Below are 25,723 nucleotides of genomic sequence, written 5' to 3' on the forward strand. Positions count from 1 at the left end.
ATATGCTTGCCCGCTCGAAATCTTGCATTCTCAGGCTGCCCGCTGTACCCTCGCGTGTATTGCAGGAGTTGACTCGGTGGGGTTTTCCTGATCCTTTTGGAATCAGAGCTGGGCAGACCTAACTTGAATTCGATCAGGCTGATCACTACATTGTACTCACTCATACAGCCTACTTGCTTCCTCGCAATGCGTTGCTGTTTGCCCTGTGGGGTTTCCCAGCGACAATCCTCACCAGCTCTGCCTACACGCCAACACTCATCTCTCAACACTCGGTTTGTTAGTTCGCTGGCGCGTCATTGAATGTCAATTCCTACCTCGATGCGGGAGAGCAGCTTATTCCCGAGGTGACATCTATCGACTCGTCCCTTGCCAGATCCTATATAGTTGACGGAGCTTTGTCGGAGCGATGTGGTGCGCGAAGGCCTTGGTATGTTGCGTACCCTTGAAGAAAAGACATTTCAGACCCTTACTTTGAGATGTCTATTTGCTTTCTAACTTCGGCTGGCCTGTATGGCCACGAAAAAGTCATGAAAGCAATCAGAATGTGCTCCCAACCCTTCTCCGGGTAACAGGGTAACAGGTACTAGTACAACCTGGGACTGCTATAGCACATGGGTAGGTTTTTTTTTTTTTTTTTTTTTCACGCCAAAATGCGCGCATTGTTAAGAACGACACGCGTCGTACGCGCCTTGTCCGTCGTTTTGCCCCACCAGAGCTATCGGTAGTAGCTCAGAGCGACTGCCCCTCACCGCCGGACCCGGTCCACCGGATCCTGCGGCAGGCCGCGGTCGTGTGCTGCGAGCTCGGCACGCGAGCAGAAGCAACCCTCGACGGATCGTTATAGGTAAGCTGGCAACGCTTTGTCCAGCTTTACAAAGCTAGCGCTGCAGACTTCACACGTGTCCTGACATTCGTCGACGTTATGCGGTCCGGATCAGCCCTTTCTCCAGGTGTTTGTGGGCGCATTAAGGAATCAAAATGTGAGCCATGTGGCTGGCCTTTAGCTTAGTCATGTGCCAAGTGTGCACGGCCCCAAACACGTGGGCGCTCCTCCGTCTCGAAACGCTACGTAATCAATGTTCCCTCAATCAGTACGGACCATCAGAGGACTATTGAGTGATGTTACGTGACGGACATAAGACGTACTCTGATTTCTTTCCATCGCTCCCTATCCCATCTACATCACTCCCCAAATGACAGACCGACCACCGTTAGATATCATTAGGGGAAATCCCATTGAAAGTGGTCTAGATGCGTTCCGTGCTTCCTTCAACTCCCTCTGCACAGAAAAGCAGGTCTCGTGCGCCCCGAACGCGCTGAGTCATCTTGATCGAGAGGGTAATATTAACAAGGCACTCCGGGCTTCACTTGCTCCTCTAACTGCTATGCAGATCTTCAAAGTCTCACCCTCGATCTTCTATTCGCTCTACAAACTCTTCCCGTTGCTCGGCGGCTTCCTTCTAAAACGGGCCCAGGCGTCCTGCGAAGCGCTCTCGTGAAATTGATTTCCGCAGCCGCATCTGACGACTTTGACTTCGACCGCTTTAAACCCCTACTACTTATAGCCATCGCCAATAATAGAGATGATGCCTTTCTCTGGGATCAGGTCTATCGCGCCGTCACCGAGGCCACGCCGCCTTCCCAGTCGGTAGCATCCTCCCTTCAAACTCCGTGGCTACACAACACGGGCAGTTTCGCCAACTCCTCGGCACACCGCCAAGACGTGGATAGAGTCCTCAGGTCTGAGCTGGGTCCCCTCTACGTTGGGCTGCCTTGCTTTTGGGACGCTTTTTTCGGGCGCGTGGCAGGCCTGCATACAATATCTGAGAACGTCTTCAAGGAGTGTACCGAAGGGAGCGATCCGCTATTCTGTGGTGAAGGATGGAGCGGGTGGCCAGCAGAGGCAAAAGAGAAGGAAATGATGGAGTGGTTTTACGATATAATCCCAAAGCTGAGCACATTTGCAAAAAATTACAGACCAAACCAACCAACCCGTCGACATCGATCACTGGCACAGCCTAACAAACCAATCCATGGATTAACAGGAAAACGCAAGTTGGATGTGGGCTTGGTAGACGATCCTCAGGCCGGCAAGGGTTCGAAATGCCTTTAATCGCAAATTCTTATGCCCGGGGAGCTGAAAAACAATCCTTTTGCTAACACCCCGAAGGCATGGCTTGACCTGGGAAGGTATGCGAAAAAAGTTCTCGCAACCCAAAACACACGCCGTTTTATTTTGGGATTTACTCTTTGTGGGCCTTTTATAAGGTTGTGGGAATTTAACCGGCTGGGTGGAATCGCCTCTAAAAAGTTTAATATTAACGAGGATGGTCTGCAATTCATAACTACCATTTTGGGGTTTTTGTGGATAAATGAGGAGGATTTCGGCTTCGATCCTACAATCGTCAAAACAGAGGATCAACGGTTTATTATAATCGACCGAAATGGCCGGACAAAGCGTTTAATTATTGATAAATTAATGGCGCGTGCATTTTGCATTGCCGGCCGCGCGACGATTTGCTGGAAAGCGCATCCCGAGGGTGATCCACAAAAACAATTCGTAATTAAGGATTCGTGGCAATATACGGAGCGCGAGGAAGAAGGAAACCTGTTACAAAAAGCAACTGCGAAAGGTGTGGTTAATGTTGCCCGACATTACCATCACTACACTGTTCAAATACACGGAATGGACGACGATATTCGAAACAACGTCCGCAAAGGATTGGAAATCACCACAGCTACGAACTACCGGCCAGACCAAAGATCAAAGCTACTGCCGAACACAATTGTGCCTGGGACTTCGCGAAGAGGCCGCACCAGCAGCGGTACAGCTAGCAAGCGGTCCTGTTCAGCATCCCCCGCTAATGTCGACACTCTATCGAACCGCGTGCACCGACGCGTCATCCTTCGTGACTATGGAAAGCCCATTTACAAAGCAAGCTTTCGGTCGGCTCTCCTTGCAGCGGTAGAGGGTTGTATCGAAGGCCACGAATCCTTGCGGATGGCTGGTTTCCTCCATCGAGACATCTCAATCAATAATCTTATGATCAACGAGGATACTGACAGCCTCTCGTGGCCTTACTTTTTGATTGATTTGGATCTCGGCGTGCGAGAGCCACGGGCGGCGGGCGCCTTTGGTGTAAAAGATAAGGCCGGTACGCGCGCTTTTATGGCCATTGGTGCCCTGTTTGGCGAGCAATATACTTTTATGCATGATCTTGAGTCATTTTTTTGGGTTTTATTTTGGATATGTGTCCACTATGACGGACCAGACACAGGCAAAGTCATAAGTGAGTTTGACCAGTGGAACTAGTAGTAGTAGTTAGTAGTAGTAGTAGTATTATTTAACGCCGGGCTCGGCCCGGCTCATTAGCCGGCCGTTAGCAACCTCCCGAGGGGTATCTCGGCGCGCTTTCTATTTTCTCTATTTACACAGCGGAATACAAGGGCATAGAAGCGAATCGAGCCTGACCGGGTTCGTGCCCGGTCCTGCTTACAGGTTTGTTCACTGACGCGACCCCGTGCCTTCAGGCGCACGGAGGATTCGTCTGACGGCAGTTGACGGCTCTTCATCGAGAGGGGCCTGTGTCCAAACAGCGGAGCTGTCGGTCGTTTGTAGCCATGGAGACGAAGTTCCCAACAAGTGTGGGCTCGACGGCACAGGCGGGTGGTTGTTGTCGATAGCCAGCCGGGTTATCCTTGCCACGGGTAAGCGGGGAGGAGGTGGAGGGAGCAGGATTCGAACCTACGTTACTCAAGTAACAGCCATGGCGCTTAACCACTGCGCCATTCCCCCACCAGTGGAACTATATCAGCATGGATTTGTTGGCAAAGGAAAAGAAGGGGCAAGTGTCTCATGAGAGGGACTTTATTAAATTCGCAGAGGAGAACTTTACGCCATATTACCAACCATTGGTGATTTGGGTTAACAAGCTACGGAAAGCGGTTTTCCCAAATGGTGGAAGGTGGGAAAGAGAGGAGATAAAACTGTATGCTCAGATGAAGTCAATCCTGCGGGAAGCCCGTGGGGATCCAGAGGTGTCGAGCGATAGCCTAGAAGCTTCGTGCGGATCGTGACTTCTATACCGCTTATGGCTCATTCTACCAAGCAAATAAAGGAGGAAGTTGTAACAGTCTGTCGCTTGCACCTGAGCCAGGTCGTCAAGCACGTATGGCACCGAGCTGAACACCGTTTCCGATTATCGTTGGGGCCTTGAATCACAACGATCATTTGGCAATATGGACAAGATTGCCAACATAAGGGAGCTGCAAGATAAGTAAGTGTGCAGTAAGTAGCAACAGGCGCGCGTCGCTTTCAAGGGTATTGTCGTCGGGGCTGTTGCTGACCGCCCCACCACATTCTTTTGATGTGCACACGTTCCCCAGCGGCCATCGCAGTGGCGGCTGCAAGGCAGGAGGGTCGCCTTGTGATGGGTTACTCCGGGGACGGGGTAGCGGCTTGGGGAGTCTGGACAGGCCCGCTCGTCATTCACTTCGACCTCGTTTCGTCCGTGCATGCGCCCCGCCCGACCGATCACAGCACGCGCATCAGTCAGTTCGAGTCGAACTGATGGTGGCATAGTACCAGAGCTGAGAGTAATTATGAAATACCCGCTTTGAGAAGCTTGCGAGAGTGGGGATTGAATGGGCTGAAAGCGAACTACGTTCCCATGAGGTGCCGAACCTGTTGGCGGACGCATATCCCGATCCAAACCCGAACGATAAATGGTTGGTTCACTAGCTATGTTACTGCCAGTCTCAAATGTCTTGTCCAAGAGCCATATGAGTGTGAGCCGGCGCCAGGGTGCTGCCCAAATCTCGAAACAACGCTGGAGCCTCCGCCTTCGCCCACGACTGAGCCTGTATCTATTCCTAACGAGGATAAAATCTGGGGCTGGGGTACTATCATAATATCTAAGAAAAACAAGAAAAAGAAGCAGCCAATGATGGAGGAGGCAAATTAAGAAGAAACGACTGAGCCTCAGACTATGGCCGTGCCTGAGTCTATCCTCACAACTAAGAAATAGAAGAAAGGGAAGAAGCCAACAATAGAGGAGTCAATTCACGAAGAAATAACTAAACCTTGGACCGAGGCCGTTCTTGGGCCTATCCCCACGGTAACTGAGAAAAAGAAGAAGAGGCAACCAATTGTAGAGGAGGCAGTTGGAAAAACGACGACGATTTGGTAATTTAGTCGCGATTAGATTGACCCTGCACCTCGATGCGAACTTCGATGGGAGTTTGGGAGTGTTTGTTTTTGAAAGCGACAGATTGATTGGATGTCCTAATAGATGGAATCATGGAAGGAGATCCACATGTCAGGGATGCGCGAAGCCTAAACTGTGCTCCTTTCCCTACCAAAGAGCAGGAAATATGTTGGGTACAGGCCCTGAGTAATAGCCGCAAGCTTCAATAACAGCTTCAGTCACCTTTTGCGCAAGCCCATGATATTCATAACCGGTCAACCGTGGCCCCATACCCCGTTTACCAACAACGGTGCAGATCTTATCTGAAATATCCGACTGCGAGGCCATCATGGTTGTGGCAAGAACTGGCCTCAAGACTCGCCGTTTTTGTCTGATCTAGTTGTGTAAGTCGCTCTCTGGTTTTCGGAAACAAGTCTGAGCCCTCGAATGGCCGCCGGGAAGTCAAGTGACGGCTGGCCTTTGTTGTGGCAGTTGAGGTTGTTCATCGGGAGAACCTCGCTCAGCATCTCCTTATTGAAGGTGGCAAGAACCCAGTTCAAAATCTCGGCACAGTCTGATTGTACTGCTTTCTGTGCGCTGGTCATTGTGTGCCAGCATTTCCCGATAGTAGACCCAAGATGCTTCCAGCCTTTTTCACATCTCACTACGTCTCGAAGCTGGCTAGTTAAGTCGGTGTGACAGGTAGGATGTGCCGAAACCAGGCCGGCAGTCTATTCCGGAGTAGCCTAAGAATTGTTACATTGGCGCTTCTGGTGTCCAATCCAAAGGATTACACACGCAGCCATCTGGTGAGGAAAGAGGCGTCGAGGAGGTCCTGGTTAACTACCTTACGAAGCGGGCAACTTATCCAATTGTCCCCTTCTGACAGCTAAGCATGTTAATTTAGACCCCCGAGAAAAATAAAGCAACAAGTCCGCAGACCTATATGATCAAACAAGAGCGGCAAACCACCGCCTGGGATTCTGCGATCTTCAGGAGTCAAGACCTGACACAACGCATCAGGGGCAACAACATGATTGCGAAAGCAACCCAATGGTGAAGATGTCGTTCCGGCCAAAAGACTGCCATCGCTTCGACAACAGGCACCTGGGAATGCTGTCCAATGTCGAGCGGCTTCGCCTTTTCCTCTCAGGCTCCAACACAACTCCTGGCGTGAGCCCCCATCCCCAACACACCCTCTGACGCTATAAGCTGCTATGTCACCGACGCCTGGACTGTGCCAAGCGCGACCAGCTCTTGCGGTCTGGGTAGCTTCCCCCGTGGATGACTGTGCTCCTGGCAGGCTGGGCCCAAAACGTAGGTGTACGGCGTACAAAGCGCGGCGTGTTGGAGGTCGAGATGCCGGGATGGACGAGCTGCTTTTGACGCATGACGGGTTCTGGCCTGGTAGATGGCGTGCAGGGCCATTGGTGGTGGAGACTTGTCGTACGGAACAACCTCGGTGGATTGTTTTGAAGAGTAGCAGGCGGCGTTTGGGTCACGCAAGGAGGAAGAGCAAGGGTAAAAAAGGGTGTGATGCTGAGCAAGGCCTGCAAATTATTACATAACAGATACTACCTATGCAATTCCCCTACCCAAAACCTCAGGATATCGTAATGCGACCCTTGTTGACAGGAAAAAAACTGTCTCATCTCGCTAAAACATTTCGTCTTCAATGATGCCACGGGCCAGGGGTGCGTAAACTACAGCCTAAAGATTCGCACATTCCCACCAGGATTCTCCCTCAGCAGCTTGGCGTTCTTCCATCCGTAAAAGAACCTCAGGCCCAGCGCACCGGCAGCGACAAAGAACAGCAGCGCGGCGTTGGTGAAATGCCCCGTGGGGTAGCCCAGCTTGGCCTCCTCGGGCTTGTAGATCCAGACGCCGGGGATCTGGCCCAGGCCGCCGCCTATGCTGACGTTGATGGCGATGGCCAGGCCGACGGCTCCCGTGCTGAAGATGTTGGACGACAGCCAGCCGAGCAGGGGCGGGATGCAGCTAAAGGCGCCCGCGGAGCCGAGGATCAGGCAGCCGTAGCGCGCGGCAAAGGCGGATGGCGGGAGGATGCCCGAGACGAGGAAGCCGATGCCGCCCATGGTGGCGCAGACGGCCGAGTGAATTCCGCGGGCGTTGAAGTGATCGGCAGAGTACGAGGTAATGATTTGCACGACTGAGAGTTTGAGACATGTTATTAGCTCCGAGACATCCTAGTGCTTGCGGGCTGGGTGTCTGACTCACCATAGGCTACCGCGTACGGAGGCACTGTCATGAGTTGCGCCTGCAGGTCAAAGTACCCCAGGCCAGCGGTGATGGTGGGCGTGAACAAGGACAGGCTGCTGAACGGGGTCGAGATGCCAAAGTATATGGCGTAGTGCCCGTACAATCTCCAGTCGGTCAAGGTGGCCTTTGCCTCTGCCCAGCTCATGCTGCTGTGGTGTTGCTTGCTGCCGTCAATCGCCAATCGGGCGTGCGAGATGTCGCGCTCCCTGGTCGACAGGCGCGACCACTCCTCGGGAAAGTCGGGAAGCAGGAACCAAACAGCGAAAGCGGACAGGCAGCTGGGCAGACCCTCGAGGATGAAGAGCCAGCGCCATGCCGACAGACCGTGCACGCCGTTCATGTGACCTATTGCGTAGGCGAGAGCACCGCCGAAAGCGCCCGCCAGGGTGGCGCTGGCGAGGATGAATGCGACGCGGACGGAGCGCTCCTCGGCCTTGTACCAAAAGGTCAGGTAGTAGACCAAGCCGGGGAACAGGCCGGCCTCGAACATGCCGAGCAGGAACCGAACGCCGGTGATTTGAGGAAAGGTGGAGGTGCCGCCCAAGCCGATGGTGATGGCGCCCCAGCTGAACATCAAAAACGCAATCCATCGCGACGGGCGCAGCTTTTTGAGCAAGATGTTGGAGGGAACTTCGAAAATGGCGTAGGCGACGAGGAACACTAGAAGCGCGATGGTGAATTGATAGCTGGTGGTGTGGGTTTCTGACTGCATGTCGTTCTTGGTGCTGGAGTTGAGAATTTTCGCGTTCCCTATGTTGGAGCGATCGAGGTAGCAAAGGAAGTAGATTGCTGCCGACAATGGCAGAATAGCCATATCCTGCTTCCATACAAGTGCCCGCTCCTCCTCCGCCGTAAAAGTGGTGAGTGGTGCTTCATCCTTGATCGAATTGGTCAGTGAGTTACAAGTCCAGATGTTTTGGTTTCGTGTGTTTAACGGTTATGCAGGAACGTGCTCACGGTGTTTTGGCCGGGCTGAACCTCGAGCTTGACATCATCCAACTTGTCCGCGCCAGACACGCTATTCTCCTTCTCAGTAGGGGTAGCCATTTTTCGCGACCGAGTGTTGTGCAAATCGCACGCGCTGCAGAAACTGAGGAATGAGAACAGAAGCGAAGGCAAAGGTGCGAAGAAAACAAAGATCAACACTGAAAGAACATCAAGCAGCCAGATTGGTGCGCATGCGGCGGTCAGCAAGACATCCAATGATCAACGTAAGCAAGGGCCGCGATGGAGAAAATCTTTTTTGTAGTCCGAACACGGACCACTCCATGTGCCGAAGCTTATCCATGGTATGCGGGGAAGTGTCGGATAACAATTAACCGACTGAGTAGCAAAGATGGGTGATGTAGGAAATGTTGTGCTTGGTTCACAGAAAGGACCGCAGTCAAGCAAAAGTAAGTCGACAGTTTGTTAAATTTTAGGCTAGGCACCCACCCAACCTTTTGTGGAGATCCAATCGCACCGCGGGAGCGAAATGGACAACACTGAGGGGTTTGGTTGGGGTTGGCTGGGGTTGGTCGGCTTTTTCCAATAGATTGTGGGGTCCTGTCCAAGTAGAGGTGGCAGGTAAAGGTGGCAGTAAGCGGGGTAGCCTCGGGAACGGATTGCTTGTTGTCCCCTTGTGCCGCCTACCCGCTGTTGACGAGAATTAGTGGTCGGGAGTCGAAAGCTTGGCGTGAGCTTGGTTGTCTTTTTTTCTCGGCAAAATAAAGTTCACGAGGGCTTTTCATCAATCGACTTTTCGTTCTTTGGCCATCTTGGGGTTTTGAGCTAGGTACAGCCAGGCGGGCGGTCAACTGAAGGATGCAATCGCAAATGGGTTTGCCTACGGTCGGCCGCAGTTGGTCCCTGCGCCCATCTCATTTCCTAGAAATCCCAAATCTGTACCATAGTAATATTCTGGGCCGAATCCTCGCTTATTCAGAATAAAGTTAGTATTGGTGTGGTAATCTGAATTGGCGTTCGTCTTTTGCTTCTCGTCTAATCAGTCCATTCTCGTGCTCTGGCTGTCGTGATAACGATGTACGTGGTACATACCTTTGGTACCTACCTACTATACTAGACAATTTGTCTCTCCATTTAACCAGGTTTGTCCACGAGGCAGTCCACGTGATATAGAATTAGTCCAGAAATATGGCATGGATCATCCCTGGATTGTTAAACTCTCTACCACGTAAGTGCCAAGTACTCAGGTACTATAAGCAGGGTCACCTTTACCTGCGCTCACCGGCCCGATTCAAGCCTGTAATTATGTACAGCTAAATGAATGACTGGCAGGTTGATGTTTCAAAGAGTCAAGTTCTGGTCAAAGTAGTATTTGTTGGTCATTACTAAAACCATGCTCTAAATAAATCGTCCTGCATTGCGCGATGTCCATTGTTGCGTATCCACCTAGGCCTTTACTAATCTGAAAAAAAAAGAAGACCAAAAATGCAAAATACAAGAATGCCAACGCAAGCATAAGCGCGACAACCGCCCGCTCTGCGGTATATCATGGATGCTCAAACCCAACGAGCTTGCGCTACTCATGGTTTCACTGCCAACCCTGTCGCCCCTTGTAATATTCAATCGCTGCACGATATTTGTTGATTTGTGTTCATTGATGAGATTAGTAACACCGCATGCAATCCTGTCGACATTTGACATCCAGGCCAGGTCCCGTTAACACTGGCGGGAGCAGTTGTCGAATATTTTCGAGGCTTTTGAGGTTTGATGAAAAGGACATCGTGAGAAATAATATGTATATTCGTAGCACGATACTCTGTCCGCTTCAGGGATTGTAGCCTTGCATAAGCCAGGTAACTGAAAATTCAATCGGCGAAACCGACAAAGTTAATAAAAGTTTTTTCTTCCTTTCTTCTTTTTTAATGCACAATGACTAATGAATTGATGAATCGTAGGCAAAATTTTATGATTTGTTCGTCTGCCAATCTATCCCTACTATATTGGGAGCTTTACTCTATCATTAGAAATAAATGACACATCCCTTGTGTCTTTTAAACAAGCAATTATAACGTCCCCCGCACACGATGCTGCCGAGGTGCATCGTCCACCGCCACCCGTAGGCGTCGTTGAACAAACCGGCGACGAGGGGCGCCAGGAAGTTGGATCCGAACAGGGTGAAGACGTAGAGGCCCATGTGGGTCCCGCGGTTGTGAGCAAAGAAGAGATCAAAGACGGTGACCTCGCACAGGGATTCGATGGGGGAGTAGTAGTAGTAGTAGTAGTATTATTTAACGCCGGGCTCGGCCCGGCTTGTTAGCCGGCCGTTAGCAACCTCCCGAGGGGTATCTCGGCGCGCGTTCTATCTTCTTTATTTACACAGGGGGAAAACAAGGAGGGCAGAGGCGGATCGTGCCTGACCGGGTTCGGGCCCGGTCCTGCTTAGGGGGTTAGTTCACTGACGCGACCCCGTGCCTAAGGTGCACGGAGGGTTCGTCTGACGGCTTGTGCCGTGAATTGTGGGTGAAAAGGCAGCAAGTTTATTCCTCGTCTGAGTTCGAGTCGTTTACGATCGGTGTCCCTAGGCGTAAAGTGCGTTCGTGGCGCGCGGGGCGCTGGCGGGCCGCTCTGGGGCGGGCGCTGAAGTAGTTGGTGGCTATCGAAAACGCCTCAAAGCTTTTCGGTTGCCCGAAGCTTGTCTGGAAGAATTTCCAGCGTTGGGCGCGATTTGGCGGCCCGGCCGGCCGGTCGTTATTAGGCCACGGCCAGTTTCTCCACACCGCCCGCGAATAGCGGCAGTGCACCGGGTGCTCAGGGGAGGTCCGCTTCCAGCACCAGGCACACGAGGTGTTTGCATCCTGGTGGTTGAAACGGTCATGGTAGGCCTTGAAATTGCCGTGGCCGGTCCTCATGGCCAAATAATGGCCCAGTAGGGGTCTTGGCAAACGCAGTTCCTCGGGCTCCTTTCTCGGTGTGTATTGGAATTTCCATTCCCTATATGCGGGGGACCGTTCACAGAGTTCTTTACGCCACCAGTCCTTCTCTATATTGGAAAGAATGGCTCTGAGGACCGTGCCGGCACCGCTATACGTGGTTTGCTGAGCCCTCGGGTCTGGGTCCGGCGGTCCGGCGGAGCCGGCCTTGGCCAGCTCGTCAGCCCGGTCGTTTCCCGGGATTCCCTGGTGCCCAGGGCACCAACGGACCCGAACCTCGGTACCTTGTTTTCGGAGTAGATCGACAAGGTCATGGAACTCCAGAAAGGCCCATTGGGACGAACGCGGCGCGTCGCCTCTAAGACCCCAAATAACCGAGGTGCTGTCCACACAAATCCAGATCCGGGCGCCTGGCTGGGCCTTGGCTGCCGCCTGTAGCCCTCTCAGGGCGCCAATCGCCTCGGCGTCGAAAACGTGGCTTTCCGGCGTAATAGATGCGGAGCCTGCGGCAAATTCCAGGCCCGCCCTAAAAGCGGCCCATCCGTACCCTATTTGGACGCAGTTGTTTTCGTGTTTTTCCGAACCATCCGTATATACCACGATATCGTCAGGTGATACCATGTCCAGCCATTCGATAAAGCGGCGGGCCGCTTCCTCTTTCGGGACTCCTCCGGTGGGGTCAGTGCGAGAATCCGGGGCATTGCGAGGTGCGCGCAACTCTAGTCTCCGGATCCGCGGGAGAAGTTGTGCAGCCGTTTGCAGGGTCGTGGCCGAATGGCCCGAGTTGCGGGCACGAGGTGTTTCACGCAGGCGGCTGACAAGGGGGTGCCCCTTGTCCGCGAGCCTTAGTCGGGCGCCGTATTTCAGGCGGGTGTAGGCCAGCGCGACGCGGGCCGAGGGTAGTCCTGCGTCCCTGAGAACAGTGGACGAGGGGGTGGTTTTATACGCCGGGAGGATTGCCCGTGCCGTTAAAACCAGCGGTTTGTTCAATGCTTTGAGGAGTCCTCTTTGCTTGTGCGCTGGGTTGTACCATGCCTCGGCTGCGTAGGTGGCCGAGGAACCCACGCATGCCACCGCTGCCTTGCGAAGTGCAGCCGCAGGCGGTCCGTATCTTACTGCCCCAAAGCTCTTGAGGTGGGCAGCGACCGCCATTGCTTTGGCAGCCCTTTCGGCCACGTGGCGGCGCCCGTCTAGCCGTCGGCTGAACCAAAAACCAAGCCAACGCATGCCCGGGTAGCGCTCGGCCCCGGAGGCGCTTTGTCCGCGTCGACCGCCCGGTAGTTGGACCGGGGTAACCGTTCTACCATTAATCCGGATTTCCGGGTTGCGACCGTGCCTTTTCTTAGTGATATGGATCACCTCTGTCTTTTCCGCTGCAAAATGGATCTTCTCTTCCGCCGCAATTTCGTGCATATCCCGGAGTTTATCTTCCAGCCAACGTACGTTTTCCTCCAACGAGGGTGACGATTTCCATGTAAGCACGTCGTCTGCGTATGCCAACCGCCACTTCGTACCGTTTTTGACGAGATACGCCAAATATAACATATATAGGATCGGGGAAAGGGGAGACCCTTGCGGGGTGCCGCACCCAAGCCGCCTAAAGCCCGTGGTCGTACCCTCCAGCCGGACTCGGGCCTGGCGGCCGCTTAAAAAGTTAATCACGAACCTGAGGAGCATTTTACTAAACCCGAGGCTCCGCATTTTCCGTATTAATCGCCTATGGAGGAGGGCGTCGAAGGCGCCTTGGACGTCGCATGCGACAAGGGTGACTTCCTCCCCGCGAGCTAGAGCCTGCTCGATATCGTGGGCGAGGGCACAAACCAGATCCGTCGCCGATCGTTTGGGTAGGGCACCGCCGTGGGTGCAGCTAAGGAGCCCGTTGTCGTGTATGGCCCAAGCTATCCGGCGTGCAACGAGCCTTTCGAGGCCTTTTCCGATGCAGGAGAGGAGGGCTATAGGCCGCCAGGATCGAACGCTGCTCCGGTCTTTCTTCCCCGTTTTCGGTAGCATCGCGACTTCGGCCTTCTTCCAAGGCGCTGGGAAATGTCCGAGTTCCAGGCAACGTTGGTAGAGCCTGCGCACCGGCTCGGCCAACGAAGCCCATCCGGCTTTTAGTAGCCGGACGGTCATTCCGTCGATGCCCGGGGACGTGCTCGTAACCCCAATGCAGGAGCGCTCCGCCTCTTCCGCACTAACCTGGGTGTCCCAAGGGATTTTAGCCTCGTCCGGCGACCAGGCCTCCAAGGGGTCTCCCTGCAGGTCATCCTCCGCCGAAAATCGGCCAAGCACCTCCCGTTGCAGTGCTTCCGCTTTTGCTAAAGGCTCGCTCACTTGCTCGCCGTTAATAACCAGCGGCGGGGACCGGAGGCGTGGTCCGGCTCCCAGCCAGCCCACCATGTTCCACAAATCCTTATCGTCGCGCAGTTGGTCGATCCGGTGCCTCCAGTACTCCCGCTTCGCGGCCCGCACCCCTTTCGTATAGGCTTTTTCCTCGGCAGAGGCGTCTGCCCTATTTACAGCGCTCCGTTTAACCCGCTGGAATTCGGACCAGAGCCGCTGGCAGTTTTCGGTCCACCAGGGAGCCGAGCTGTCCCTTTTTCCCGCCGGCGTACCCACGACCCACGTCACTTGCTCCCATAAAGTTGTAAATTCAGCTACCCACGCGTCCAATGCGTAGCCATCGGCCGCGGATCCCGGGTCCGGCATGTCTTGCATGCCAAAAGCAAGTAGCTCCGCGAACTTTGGTAACCGGTCGTCCCTAACCGAAACGTTGATCGCCTCCGGGCGGGGGGCGCCGCGCGTCCGCAGCGTGGTATAAAGGGATTCGTGGTCGGAGCCTGTGTAAAGACTGCTGTCAACCACAGTTATTGTGCTGGGGAGGTTGGAAAAGACCATATCCAGTAAACCCCCGTCGCGGTGGGTGGGCACGCCGATATTTCCTGTAAAACTCATCCCCTGGGCTTGCGCCCATGCCGTCAGTTGGTCCCCTCCGCGTGCGTTTGCGCGGCCCGGCTGGTATGCAGCAGCCGCTACGTTAAAATCGCCGCCTAGCACCGTGGGTCCATTTGGCACGGTATTGCATACCATTTCCAGCGCGGCTTCAGTGCCCGGAGCCCTATATACGTTAACAAACAGTATTCCGTTAATTTCGAGCCAGAGTACGTCCCGTGTATTTTGGCCCTGCGGTAGCCGTCGTTGTGCGGCCCTTAGGGCTGCCCCCTTCTTGACGTAGGTGAGCACCCGGGGCCGGAGCCCAGTCATGGCTTCGTAAGTGTTGGCGTGCCATTCGTCCACTGGCGCAAAAACATCATAGCCCGGGTGCGTTTGTGTAGTCGTATTTAGCCCGCACCATGGCTCTTGAACGTTAACCAGGTCCACCTTTCTCTGGTGGCACAACTCCAATAGGCTCAGATGCACACCCATCCTTTTACCTACGTTGGCCCAAACTACGTCGAGGCATTCCCGCTGCATATTGCCGAGCGAGTATTTCGTCATATTAATCGACGGGTTGCTTCCAAGTCTATCCCATCAGCGGGGCAAGGTTCGGCAGCCGCTGCGTCCTCCTCCATTTCGGCTGCCCAAACGATTTCGTCGTGCACGCGTTCCTGTTCAACCTGCAGGAAGTTACGGATGTCCGCCCCTGCCGCCTCGCATGGCCGCGCTCTTTTGTTTGAAATGCTCGATCGGGAGCTCGAGGTTTGCGAATGCTGCGATGAGGTGCTTAGGACCGGGATTGCAGGTGCTGGCTCTCGGCGGGCCGTTTCGGCCCGGTCGTTGATAATCGCGGCACGGTTGGCACGTCCGATTCTGCGAATCCCTTTAAGTTTACGCTGTGAAGGTCGTTCAAGCTTCCCATTTACCACCAAAGGTCGGGCAGGGCAATTCTCATGTCCGGATGGGAAATGGCCGTGGCAATTAACGCATTTGGGGGCTGCCTTGCACGGCTCTTCCTCTGTCGCATGTTTTGCTTCACCACATATGCCGCAACGCGCTTGCCGTACGCAGCGACGTATTTCGCAATATCCCTGGTAACCGTCGTGGTGGTGTGTAATTTTGCGTGATTTTTCAACCTTCCGCGCACGTCTCGACACTCCAAAAAGCTGAAAGGGCTTTACGGGTTGAAGGAAGGACACTATCCACGTGCCCTCAGCCGTATGTGGGTCGTAACCATGTTTGGAAATATGCCAGTTGACTGGCTGCTGGCCTGCTGCCACGGTAATCTCCTCCTGGATTACCTCATGTACGTCCTTTCTTCCGTCCAGGCAATTGAGCGTTCGGGGCACTCCAGAAACGGCGTATGTGTGCCAGGTTGTCGGGACAGTGACTTCCCGCGCGTCCAATGCGTCCATAATGGCCTTGACCGCGCTGGGGTTGAGGAGTTTTTGCCGTGTTTCCTCAGAGGCCACCGTAACACCCCAGCCCGTGGGGGTACGCTTGGCGTTTGGGATTTCACTGTGTGGCACCGAGACCAATTCGGCCAGTTTGGTCGTTACCGCGTATGGCTCCTTCGTCACCATCCGCAATTTGTCATTTACGCGGATTAGGATGCGGTTGGACGGCTGTTCTGTCAAACGTTTCGGGGCTTGGGAGCGGTCCCGGCCCGATTGGGAGGGAGTTGCGGAGCTGTCAGGTGCATTGCCGGGCGTCGTACGTATCGGGTACGAGCGCGTGGCCGGGGTTAAAATTCGCGTTGGGGCCGCCGCTGGTGGCGTGGCGGCTCGCTCGGCCCATGTGACCGATTTGTTAGTGGGCGTGCCTCTGCCTTTAGAGGCCGACGACGCCGTGCCCGTCCTCGTAATTAAAATGCTGCGCCTTTCGCTGGAACTGGTCGGCGAACGCGACGGGGAGCGCGAACGCTCTTTTTCAGGGAGGGTGCGACTGAGGAACCAGCCGCTGATCACGTCGTCAAGTTCAAGAACAATTCTCCTAAGCGCGGCGTCCTCCGGGGCCTGTAAACTTTCGAGCTTGGCTGCAAAGACCTCTTCGAGCCAGCTGCCGACTGTTTCCACGTTTTCCAACTCCTGCTGCAGTGTTTTGATGGCCAGGGCCGGGAGGCTGGAGTACCTTCCGCGGCCAGCCGGCTGAGGCGCGTTAGCGGTGCGCGTGTCGAGAGATACGTGTCCCGACTCGGCCTGGCCCTGCGGCAAAGCCTGCGGCGTGCTCTGCGGGCGCGCGCGGCGGTTTGAGACCTCTGGTGAGGCCATGACGACCAGCGCCCGGAGGGCGAAAATTCTTCAGCTGTTAAGCTTATTGGTGTGTTTGGGTGTGAATCGCTAACAAAGGTGGGTCTGACCCATGAATGGTGGAGGATGCTTGTTTCCGGCCCGGTAAATAACTCTGTCACGGTACCTTGTCTCGCTGTACCTCCTGTGCCCTTGGCATAAGGACCCAGGGATGCTATACAGTGCCTATTTGATGACCCTCGTCCCGCGACACGTGAACATGGTCTTTCTATGTTTCCGCTTCGCAGTTATAGAGCCATTGCTGCTCACAAGACACCAGTTCAAGCACAATGTTCAGGATGACTAGACTGCGATTCTGATGACCACAAGAGAGTAAAGGAGGCTTTTGATAGGTATGACAATAACCAATGTTCCCCGTATTTTGTCTGAATCTAAGCAACTGTTCACGTATGTATTTTGAGTTCCAAGTGCTCCTGGGGTGCCAAACACGACCCTGATGGAGCTTTGCACTATTTCGCGACTGGCAACGACGGTGACGAAAAAGATTGCCAAGGTTTATAACAAAATTTCTACAGCATGCCCTATTCGCAGTGGCTAGGGCGTTGCTATTTATTCGCTTCGACCTAGACACCGTTTGTTACACGAGCTTATCCACCTCGCGGGTAGCGGGTCCTTCGTTCCTCTTGTCCTAAGTACAATAACAAATGCTTGGTTTATTTATATATATCGAAAACGCCCCACCTTCCTTCAGTCCTTCACTTATTTGGCCAACACCTAGCGAAACTCGACAAGTTCGGGCGAGTTTCAAAAACCGAGCACTGATGTGCTTCGGGCACAGCAGCAACAATGGCCCATTGACTGGGAACACTGGGGCCTGCAAACTCTCAGTCCAGTGTCGCATCTAACACTGAAAGAAAATCTCTGCTCAATTGTACAAAGTAGGATCTTATTTATGCTGGAGTCTCTATAGGACCGTCTCATACATCGTCGCTAGGTAGACCGCGTGCCTGACGTCGGTAGGTGCTGCAGGGTCGAAGAAGGACTTTTCAGCCCGGGTTTGTCACTCTGGTTCCGTGGTGTGGCTCCTTGCCAGCGTAGTCCCAACTGGCATTGTGGATTGTGCTTCCAGATGCGAGAAGCAGCGGAATTGGTCAGAGGGCAGGTCAAAACAACAGCGAGAACCGGTGGCACCGGACCTATTGGCAGCGGAGCCACCGGGGGCGCTTGGTCTGCCCGCAATGTTTGGCCGGGTTAAGCGGGAGCCCGGAGCGGCGCATTACTTTCCCCAGTGGGCTTGCGCGGCCAAAAAGCTCGATTTTAACCATGGAAGGAAATTTACGTGATGATCCTGGAATATAGGGTGTCAGACCGGGGATTTGTTTGTCTTTGCGATAGCCCTGGGCGATGATTCTTAACGGCTGGCCAGGTTCCTGGTAAGCGAGGATGACGCTTTTGCCGCCGTCGAGGTTAATAGCGACCGTTGCATCAGATAAATCTTTATGCAGGTAAGATTGCAGGAAAAGGTTAATAAGAGCGCCCATTTTGTTAATCCCTACGGCCTTTGTCCGAAGGGCTGTATAGGTGAACACCATTTTCTCAGCTCCAAACTGCACCTAGACAAGTCGTTCGTTATTGTTGATTACAGTCGCCTGGCCTCCCGGGACTTTAGTATAAGGGGGGACATGCTGGAAGCGGTCTTCTTCTACCTGCACTTTTTTTAAACTTGGACCCGTAGTTAAAAACGATTTTCCGTCGTCGCTTTTCAGCATCTCGTACTGGTCTTTATAAAGACTCGGAATTTTGAATGAATTAGGTGTGGTAGATGTTGGCCCGACAGGCCAGCCCTCGTACGTTCCTGGTGGAAGGGCTTTGCCGGGTTGACCATTGGGCAGCACGTGGAAATAATCATGTGATTTGCTGACGACAAAGAATCCGCCGTTCATAATAAGGTATGGCGTTTCGAATGCGGGGTTGTCGCGAGCATATTCATCTGGGTCTTGAGTGCCCTGTGACGGACCGACGATGCTCATACGTGATTTTGGAATTACCACGGCAGTAAAAATCCCATTTGGATTCATGTGTTGCATCATAGTTTTGGCACGAGCGTCGTTGTTTAAAGTTGGGTCGTGCTCCCAGCCGTCAGCTGTATAGAACTGGTAGACCACAGCATTATTTTCGTCGAGCGGAAACTTTTGATAGGCAGCCGCATTAACCAAAGTGAAAAAAAGGGCAAATCCTAGTAGAAGCATTTTGGAGCGCAGGTCGATGGCAGGTAAATGGCAGATAAACGGAAGGTGATTGGAAGGCAAACGGCCAAATTCTAAAGCGTGAGGGGGGTTAAATATTGGAGTGTTGCAGATAAGGGACAGAGTCGTATGAAGAAGCCGCCTTGAGGAGGTTTAAAGATTTTATTTTATTATGATACAAATACATTTGCAGAAACCGGTTTATAATTGCTAGCCGAACCCTTATACAAAAATGATACCCTGGACCAAAAACCCCCATTTTTGGACAGGGATAAAATACCGCATAATTGGGAATGATTAAAAGCTAACAACGAGAAAATTAGACCTTGTTAACTTATTTTAAAATTCTCTAATAATTTGAAAATTTACTCCTCGAACACCAAAAATAGCCAAGTTGAAACGTAACCCGGGGCAGGCAAAAACATACCCCCCTACTGCCCTGCGTGTATACATGGGCTTCTACCAACCTAATTGTCCTAGGGAAGCTATTAGAATACCAACCTTATAATAGGTTTGTTGAACAATTTCTTGAAGGTAAATTTAACGCAGCTTTTATATAGAAGAGAGGCTAGGTTACTCCCCGCATTTTGCCACCTCCAAACTGGCAGCTTGAAAATGTAAGATTAATATACCATATTTGGAACAATACTGAAATTTATAAGTATTAACGCATAATAACATCATTACTTTCAGGGTTTCTTCATTTATGAATTTCCTCTCCACCACCTTCAATTTCCAAACCAGTACTGTTAATTCCCTGGATTTGAAAAGTCTTTTCTTTTTTTCCTCTTTTTGCTAAACAAAACCTTGTTTCCATCCGCGCCGGGATTATATTTTCCTTTCTCACCCGAGTCACTAACTCCGATCGTGTCTCCGATAAACCGACTTTTTATTGGGCCGTCGTTGTGCAGGTGAGTGAGCCCAGCCGGGTTCTTCTCGTGCACGAGATCGGAATGCCACCTCGATGCGCCGCCGGGCCTTCGGAACAACGCCGGGCTTTGCATGGCCTGGAGGTTCGGCCACATGATGTGCACGCCGGGCAGGTCCGGCACGTAGGGGACCTGGGGGTGGACCTCGACCTCTCCAAAGTGCTTGCCCAGGTTGAGCTGCTGCTGTAGGCTCAGGTCCTGGTCGCAGGTCGCGGAAGCAGACGACGCTCCGCTCCGCCACCAGCAGCGCCAGCTCGTCCCTCTGCCGGTCCGTCAGGTCCCCGAGCTGCAGGCTCTCGATCTCGGTGCCGACGTACGTCGTCAGGTCCGCCACCTGTGCGGCGGCCCCCAGCAGCGCCTTCTTGACTTGTCGGCGCGCAGGGCCGGCTCCACATGCTCGCGCTCCTCGGAGCGGGCCTTGTATAAATCCTGCAGGTAGATGGGGGGTCGCCGGTTAGTACGGGTAGCCTTCTGACAGGTCGTTGCTTGCCTTTTCCAGCCGCTGCCGTGCTGGTGCAGGTAGGTCGAGGTCTTGTTTGGGTTTTGGCGGCGCCTTGGTGTTGGTGATTGGGATGATGGGGTCAATTGGGGCAGGGGCCATTTTTGCCGTGGCTTGACAAGCAATCCGGGCGATGGTTTGTGGGTAATTAGCTCCTCTTTGGATTTTGACGCCAATTGCTTTTTGCCTCGACAAGCTTCGTTGGCCCGTTCTTGTTGATGAACCAAGTTTCATACCAAGCATCGTTTCCAGAGAATCAACCTCCACAAACCATCTGCTTGGAAATACGTCGACTGAGGGGCAACCTGAAAATCTTCCGAATGGGTCGTCTGATGGTAGGGAGTCAGGGGGTTGACAGCTTTTTGCAGATCATGACAGGATGGTCGTGGATGACGCCTTGGGCCCTATCTCCTCCAAAATCACGTCAGTTGGAATCCCCGCGTTGGACTTGGGACCCCTGACTGGATGGATATCGCGATTTTCCCCACACTTATTTCGCGATGTCTCCTTTGCAACCATAACACTGTAGCATCTCAATATTTCCCGAACGAACCCAGGCAAAGAACCCGTGGAGCCGTGGGGGTTAAATTGTGCAAGGGATTCAATTGAAAAGCCCAGCTGGAAACCAGACGAAATTCCCCGCTTCTCATCCCAGATTAAATACTTATCAACAAGCAACTCCAGAAATGGCCAAACCAATGTCCTAGTTTCGGTAGTTATTCGGCATATTCTTTTCTTTTCATCAGCGAATTCTAAGCGTAATGTTGATAAGAAAAAAGGGCCAGGCCTGGCACGCCATTTTCAAGGCTATTTATTGGGTGTTAAGCTTAGAACTACGTCCTCGAGGAATGCAATCTAGACTCACAGCTGCAACGCCTCCGCACCAACAAGACTTGAAATCTTATCAAGACAAGATTGTGCAAGCCTGAAGCCAAGGAAAACCCCAAGGAGGGAGGTGAATTTTGGGTTAGACTGCATATCTCGCCACTGCTTTGTTATAAGGCCTGATAGTAAGGATACTATTGGTGATAGAATTGCGACGAGTCGATGACAGGGGCTCATGGGCGGGTACATTTGCGACAACTGTTTATTGTCATATTAAGTAGTGTGCTACAGCTTCCTCACGTATCTGCTGGGTTTAATATCCCTCCCAAGGGCTTCAACCAGTGCTCTGTTCCCCATCGACAAGCTAGCCGTCATCATGGTCACTACCGACCCAAAGCACCCGGTCTGCCTCCCAATCGATACATCTGATGGGGCGTTTGACAGCAAAGGGACCAACTCGGACTACTCCAGCTCCAGCCCTCTATCGGTATTGGCTGATGTCAACGAACAGCCAAAGAAATCATGGCGTTCAACCATCTGGGACACTCTCGACAAGCCCAAGGAAGAGCGCCGCTTTCTGTTCAAGCTAGATGCTGTCATTCTCACCATGGCCTCGTTAGGCTACTTTATCAAGAATCTGGATCAGATCAACATTACGAGCGCCTTTGTTTCTGGCATGAAGGAGGACTTGGGCCTGCATGGCAACGAGCTCAACTACATGATCACATGTTGGACGGTCGGCTATGTTATTGGAGAGATCCCAAGGTATGTGCTGCCCGAAACCCTTTGCAGATCACTTGGTTATTGTCGTACTGACTGACATTCACACACACGGCACAGCAACATGCTCCTCACTCGCATCAGACCCTCCATCTGGATCCCAACATGTGAGGTGATCTGGTCCGTCCTCACCATCCTCCTCGCGAAATGCACGTCGGCAACCCAAATCTACGTCCTGCGCTTCTTCATCGGGCTGGCCGAGTCCGCCTTCTACCCGGGCATGCAATACGTCATCGGATCATGGTACCGCAAGGACGAACTGGCAAAGCGCAGCTGCATCTTCCACGCCAGCGGCAACATTGGCGGCATGTTCTCGGGCTACCTGATGGCAGCCGCCTACACCCTGAACGACACCAACGGGTTCCGCGGGTGGCAGTGGCTCTTCATCATCAACACGGTCGTGTCGCTCCCCATCGCCATCGCCGGCTACTTTTTCTTCCCCGACGTGCCGGAGATCACCAAGGCGTGGTGGCTCACCGAGGCGGAGATCGACATTGCCCGCAAGAGGATGGTGCTCGAGGGACGGGCGAACCGCGCCCCTTACACCAAGCAAAAGTTCAAAAAGATCTTTTCGTCCTGGCACATCTACCTGCTTCCCCTCCTCTACATCCTGTTCAACAACGGCGGCGGCTACGGCGGGCAGCCGGTGTTTGCGCTCTGGCTCAAGTCGGAAGGCTACGGGATCGTCGCCATCAACTCGTACCCGACCATCGCGGCCGCCATCGCCGTCGTCATGACGCTCGCGTACGCCTGGACCTCGGACACCGTCTTTCGCGGTGCGCGGTGGCCGCCCATCGTGTTTGCGGGCTGCTTCAAGATCGTGACCGAGACCAGCCTGGCGGTCTGGAGCATACCGGTGGGGTGGAAGTGGTTCTGCTTCATCTTTGGCAGCGTGTCGAGCGGCATCTCGGGCCTGACCTTTGCGTGGGCGCACGAGATCTGCAGCGACGACAACGAGGAGAGGGCGCTGGTCGTGGCGACCATGAACCAGATGGCGTACGTGGTGCAGGCTTGGCTGCCGCTGCTCATTTGGCAGCAGGTCGACCAGCCGCGGTACCAGAAGGGTTTCATCACCATGGTTTTCATCGCGGCGGGTATGATTGCTACGGCGTTTGCCATCCGTCTCCTGCACCATCGTGAAAGGGCCAGGAAGGCCAAGGAGGCGGAGCAGGGGTCCAGCTGAGGATGGGATACTCTGCAGATAGTTGCCAAGCTCGGTGAAAGTAGGGTAGTGTAGATGATGGTAAACCTAACTTGAACCCTTTCGCTATGTCCAATATGGATGTGGCAAATAAAAAATGTGTTTCCTGCATCTGCTTCAAGATCTTGTTTGAGTTTCGCTCATTTGCATGGTATGTGTGACAAAAAGCACCTCAGGATAAGGTTTCACCCCGTTATGTCCCAGTCTCCTAGATGCTAAAAGTCATCTTCTTCGGCCTCCGTCTGGGTCCCGTCTGGGTCCCGTCTGGGTCCCGTCTGGGTCCCGTGACTCCCGTCTCATCCCAACCCCGCCCAAGGATGAAGTTCCCGCAAAAAGAGTGCATTTTTCCATCTGTAATGGTCCGAAGTTGGTGTTGTCACACCATCCAACTTGCGATGACGCCACCGCCCAATTGTAGCACCGCATCCCACCCCAAGGGCCTGGCGTCGCCAAAGAACTACTTAGTCTTTTTTTCCTTATCCCCCGCACAATATCCGGGAAGGAAGGTCAAAGGTCCTAGACTCGTACAACAGCCTGCATCATCTGGTTGTTGTCTTGTTCGGTTGAGGGGACGCCCGGTTTATCCGGATCGCGGGGGTCTTCCTTGTAGTATAGAACTAGTGTTTTGCGCTACATGTTGATCGAGACCACCTGCATTTCGTGGGCGTGTTTTTATGCATTGTATCCTTTGTCATATACGAAGCCAGAATAAATTCGCTTCTGCAGCAATGGAATTCTTAACGCACTTGGCAGAAACGCCAAGCCGCAGCACCGCTCACGGCCATTTCCAACCACCCCTCACCCACAACGACTTTCAGCACCGCATCACTCTCCGCACAGGAGAGAAAGAAAATACCCAAAGTCGACAAGCCATCAACAATGTAGCAGTCGTGGGAGCAGGATACAGCGGCGTCGTGGCGGCAGCCCACCTCTCCCGCTACGGGTTCAACGTCCGCGTCTTTGAGCGGGGCTCCAACGTCGGCGGCAACTGGCTCTTTGACAGCCGCGTGCCCCGAGACCCGGCGTTCCCGAGCGACCGGCCAGAGACGCCGCTGCAGGACGTCACGCACGCCCCGCCGGGCCCGTGCTACGCGGGACTCAGGAACAACGTCCCGACGACGCTCATGCGCAGCACCATCGTGGACTGGCCCGCCGGCACGCCCGAGTTCGTCACGCATCGCGAGGTGGAGGCGTACATTGGCTCGATAGTCGACGAGGCCGGCATCGAGGACCTGATAGAGCTGGACACGGCGGTGCTGCACGTCTGGAAGTCGCCCAGTGGGAAATGGCATGTTCGGACCAAGGGCATGGATGATGGCGACGGGTTCCCCGAGAGCGTGTGGACGTTTGACGCCGTGGTTGCTGCGTCGGGCCACTACCACGTCCCTCGCGTACCTGAAATCCCGGGCTTGGCTGCGTGGAAGAAACTGTTCCCGCAAAGCATCACGCACTCGAAGCAGTACCGTGGACCTGAGACTTCTGGGTTCGCGGGCAAGAACGTGCTCATTGTCGGGGCTGGTGTTTCGTCGCTGGACATACTCAGGGAGACGGCTTCAGTCGCGAACAAGGTCTACCAGTCCTCGCGAGGGGGCTTGTTTGACCTACCGACGACCATGTTCCCCGACAGCAGCAACGTGGAACGTGTTGCAGGGGTTGTCAAGTTTGAACCCCTAGACCAAACGCCAGACTCGCAGAAGCACCTCCCCGGTGCCGTGCATCTGTCGGATGGTACGGTTCTCAGGGACATAGACCACGTCGTCATGGCCACCGGCTACATAACCTCATATCCCTACCTCGGGCCACGCATGCAAAGACCATGGCTCGAACTGCAAGATGCACGCAAGACCAACGATCAAGAGGTGATTGTCACGGCCGATGGGCTCATCACCCACAACCTCCACAAGGACATCTTCTACATCCCCGATCCGACTTTGGCATTCGTCGGCGTTCCCTACCACATCTCGACGTTCTCCTTCTTCGACGTGCAGGCGCAGGTCATAGCACGAGTCTTTTCGGGACATGCGCAGCTGCCCCCCAGGGCAGACATGGCGGCAGAGTTTGCGAGGCGTTGGGTCGCCCAGGATGGCGACGAGCAGGTCGATCCGGTCTCGCTGGGCAAGACGTTTCATAGCTTGTACGGCCGTGAGGATGCATACACGGACGAGCTGGTAGCGTGGGTGAACACGCAGGTGGAGGCAGCAGGCGGAGAGCCGATGCAGACTCTCGGTGCGGCGTGGAGAACCAGGTACAGAGAACTGGTCGAGACCAGTTTGGTCACGAGAAAGAATTGGTCTGTTTCAAAGAGTGCATAGGTTGATAGCGATCATGGCGTGGTTCTTCTTTTTTGCTTGTCCGGGTGCAGTTGGTGCCAAATGCCAATGTTTGTCAGCCCAGATGTTTTGTTTTCATCGCTGATTTGTCAGGCGGACGGACCTAAAGCGAAGCCCTAATTGTTAAGCGACCTAGACATTCCATTCTGTTGCATTAGATAATCAGTAGAATCTTGGTATCACATGACGACAGAAGCTTAATCAGCGCTAGGAACACCATAAAAGCGTTATTATGTTCGTTAGGCTAAATAGCACCACCTACAACAATATATGGTTTTCCTACCCAATCAATTTGCTTGCACGTAAACGTTGGTGTGCGTTAATTATAAACCCGGTACAGTAATAAATTATTGCGATTTTTATTTTACGCAAATTGCGTTATAAAATTA

At 53.6% G+C, this 25,723-nt stretch overlaps 9 protein-coding genes and 1 pseudogene across 10 annotated transcripts; 4 read left to right on the plus strand and 6 right to left on the minus strand.

The window, feature by feature from the left end:
- Positions 1-1,102: 1,102 nt before the first annotated feature.
- Positions 1,103-1,966, plus strand: MGG_16093 (uncharacterized protein; the record flags this gene model as incomplete). The annotated part of the gene is made up of 2 exons (XM_003709034.1): positions 1,103-1,338; positions 1,392-1,966. Coding segments are annotated over exons 1-2 (720 nt in total), but the record flags the coding sequence as incomplete, so codon positions are not given.
- A 513-nt stretch (positions 1,967-2,479) lies between these two features.
- Positions 2,480-4,964, plus strand: MGG_16094 (uncharacterized protein; the record flags this gene model as incomplete). The annotated part of the gene is made up of 6 exons (XM_003709035.1): positions 2,480-3,155; positions 3,279-3,290; positions 3,532-3,708; positions 3,884-3,965; positions 4,158-4,277; positions 4,757-4,964. 6 exons carry the CDS (start codon positions 2,480-2,482, stop codon positions 4,962-4,964), a joined length of 1,275 nt encoding a protein of 424 aa, XP_003709083.1.
- MGG_20058 lies at positions 3,725-3,796 on the minus strand (annotated as a pseudogene). The gene has a single exon. The product of its transcript is annotated as a tRNA-OTHER (tRNA).
- A 355-nt stretch (positions 4,965-5,319) lies between the features above and the next one.
- MGG_16095 (uncharacterized protein) lies at positions 5,320-6,804 on the minus strand. Its single transcript, XM_003709036.1, has one exon. It carries the CDS (start codon positions 5,789-5,791, stop codon positions 5,558-5,560), a length of 234 nt encoding a protein of 77 aa, XP_003709084.1. The 5' UTR covers positions 5,792-6,804; the 3' UTR covers positions 5,320-5,557.
- MGG_16096 (uncharacterized protein) lies at positions 6,730-8,859 on the minus strand. Its single transcript, XM_003709037.1, has 3 exons — positions 8,424-8,859; positions 7,425-8,343; positions 6,730-7,356 (listed from the first exon to the last, which is right to left on the minus strand). Exons 1-3 carry the CDS (start codon positions 8,511-8,513, stop codon positions 6,890-6,892), a joined length of 1,476 nt encoding a protein of 491 aa, XP_003709085.1. The 5' UTR covers positions 8,514-8,859; the 3' UTR covers positions 6,730-6,889.
- Positions 8,860-14,832: 5,973 nt separating this feature from the next.
- On the minus strand, positions 14,833-16,545 carry MGG_16097 (uncharacterized protein; the record flags this gene model as incomplete). Its single annotated transcript, XM_003709038.1, has 1 exon — positions 14,833-16,545. One exon carries the CDS (start codon positions 16,543-16,545, stop codon positions 14,833-14,835), a length of 1,713 nt encoding a protein of 570 aa, XP_003709086.1.
- A 1,175-nt stretch (positions 16,546-17,720) lies between these two features.
- MGG_16098 (uncharacterized protein) lies at positions 17,721-18,116 on the minus strand (the record flags this gene model as incomplete). Its single annotated transcript, XM_003709039.1, has 1 exon — positions 17,721-18,116. One exon carries the CDS (start codon positions 18,114-18,116, stop codon positions 17,721-17,723), a length of 396 nt encoding a protein of 131 aa, XP_003709087.1.
- Positions 18,117-19,470: 1,354 nt separating this feature from the next.
- MGG_02318 (alpha-ketoglutarate-dependent taurine dioxygenase) lies at positions 19,471-20,594 on the minus strand (the record flags this gene model as incomplete). The annotated part of the gene is made up of 4 exons (XM_003709040.1): positions 20,435-20,594; positions 19,923-20,128; positions 19,577-19,897; positions 19,471-19,527 (listed from the first exon to the last, which is right to left on the minus strand). Exons 1-4 carry the CDS (start codon positions 20,439-20,441, stop codon positions 19,471-19,473), a joined length of 591 nt encoding a protein of 196 aa, XP_003709088.1. The 5' UTR covers positions 20,442-20,594.
- An 805-nt stretch (positions 20,595-21,399) lies between these two features.
- On the plus strand, positions 21,400-22,986 carry MGG_02319 (pantothenate transporter liz1; the record flags this gene model as incomplete). Its single annotated transcript, XM_003709041.1, has 2 exons — positions 21,400-21,788; positions 21,864-22,986. The coding sequence occupies 2 exons, from the start codon at positions 21,400-21,402 to the stop codon at positions 22,984-22,986; spliced, it is 1,512 nt and encodes a 503-aa protein (XP_003709089.1).
- A 738-nt stretch (positions 22,987-23,724) lies between these two features.
- On the plus strand, positions 23,725-25,360 carry MGG_02320 (thiol-specific monooxygenase). Its single transcript, XM_003709042.1, has one exon. It carries the CDS (start codon positions 23,733-23,735, stop codon positions 25,314-25,316), a length of 1,584 nt encoding a protein of 527 aa, XP_003709090.1. The 5' UTR covers positions 23,725-23,732; the 3' UTR covers positions 25,317-25,360.
- Positions 25,361-25,723: the final 363 nt, after the last annotated feature.

Source organism: Pyricularia oryzae, chromosome 1 (genome assembly GCF_000002495.2).
Source record: "Pyricularia oryzae 70-15 chromosome 1, whole genome shotgun sequence".
In the NCBI taxonomy this organism is placed as follows: Eukaryota; Fungi; Ascomycota; class Sordariomycetes; order Magnaporthales; family Pyriculariaceae; genus Pyricularia; species Pyricularia oryzae.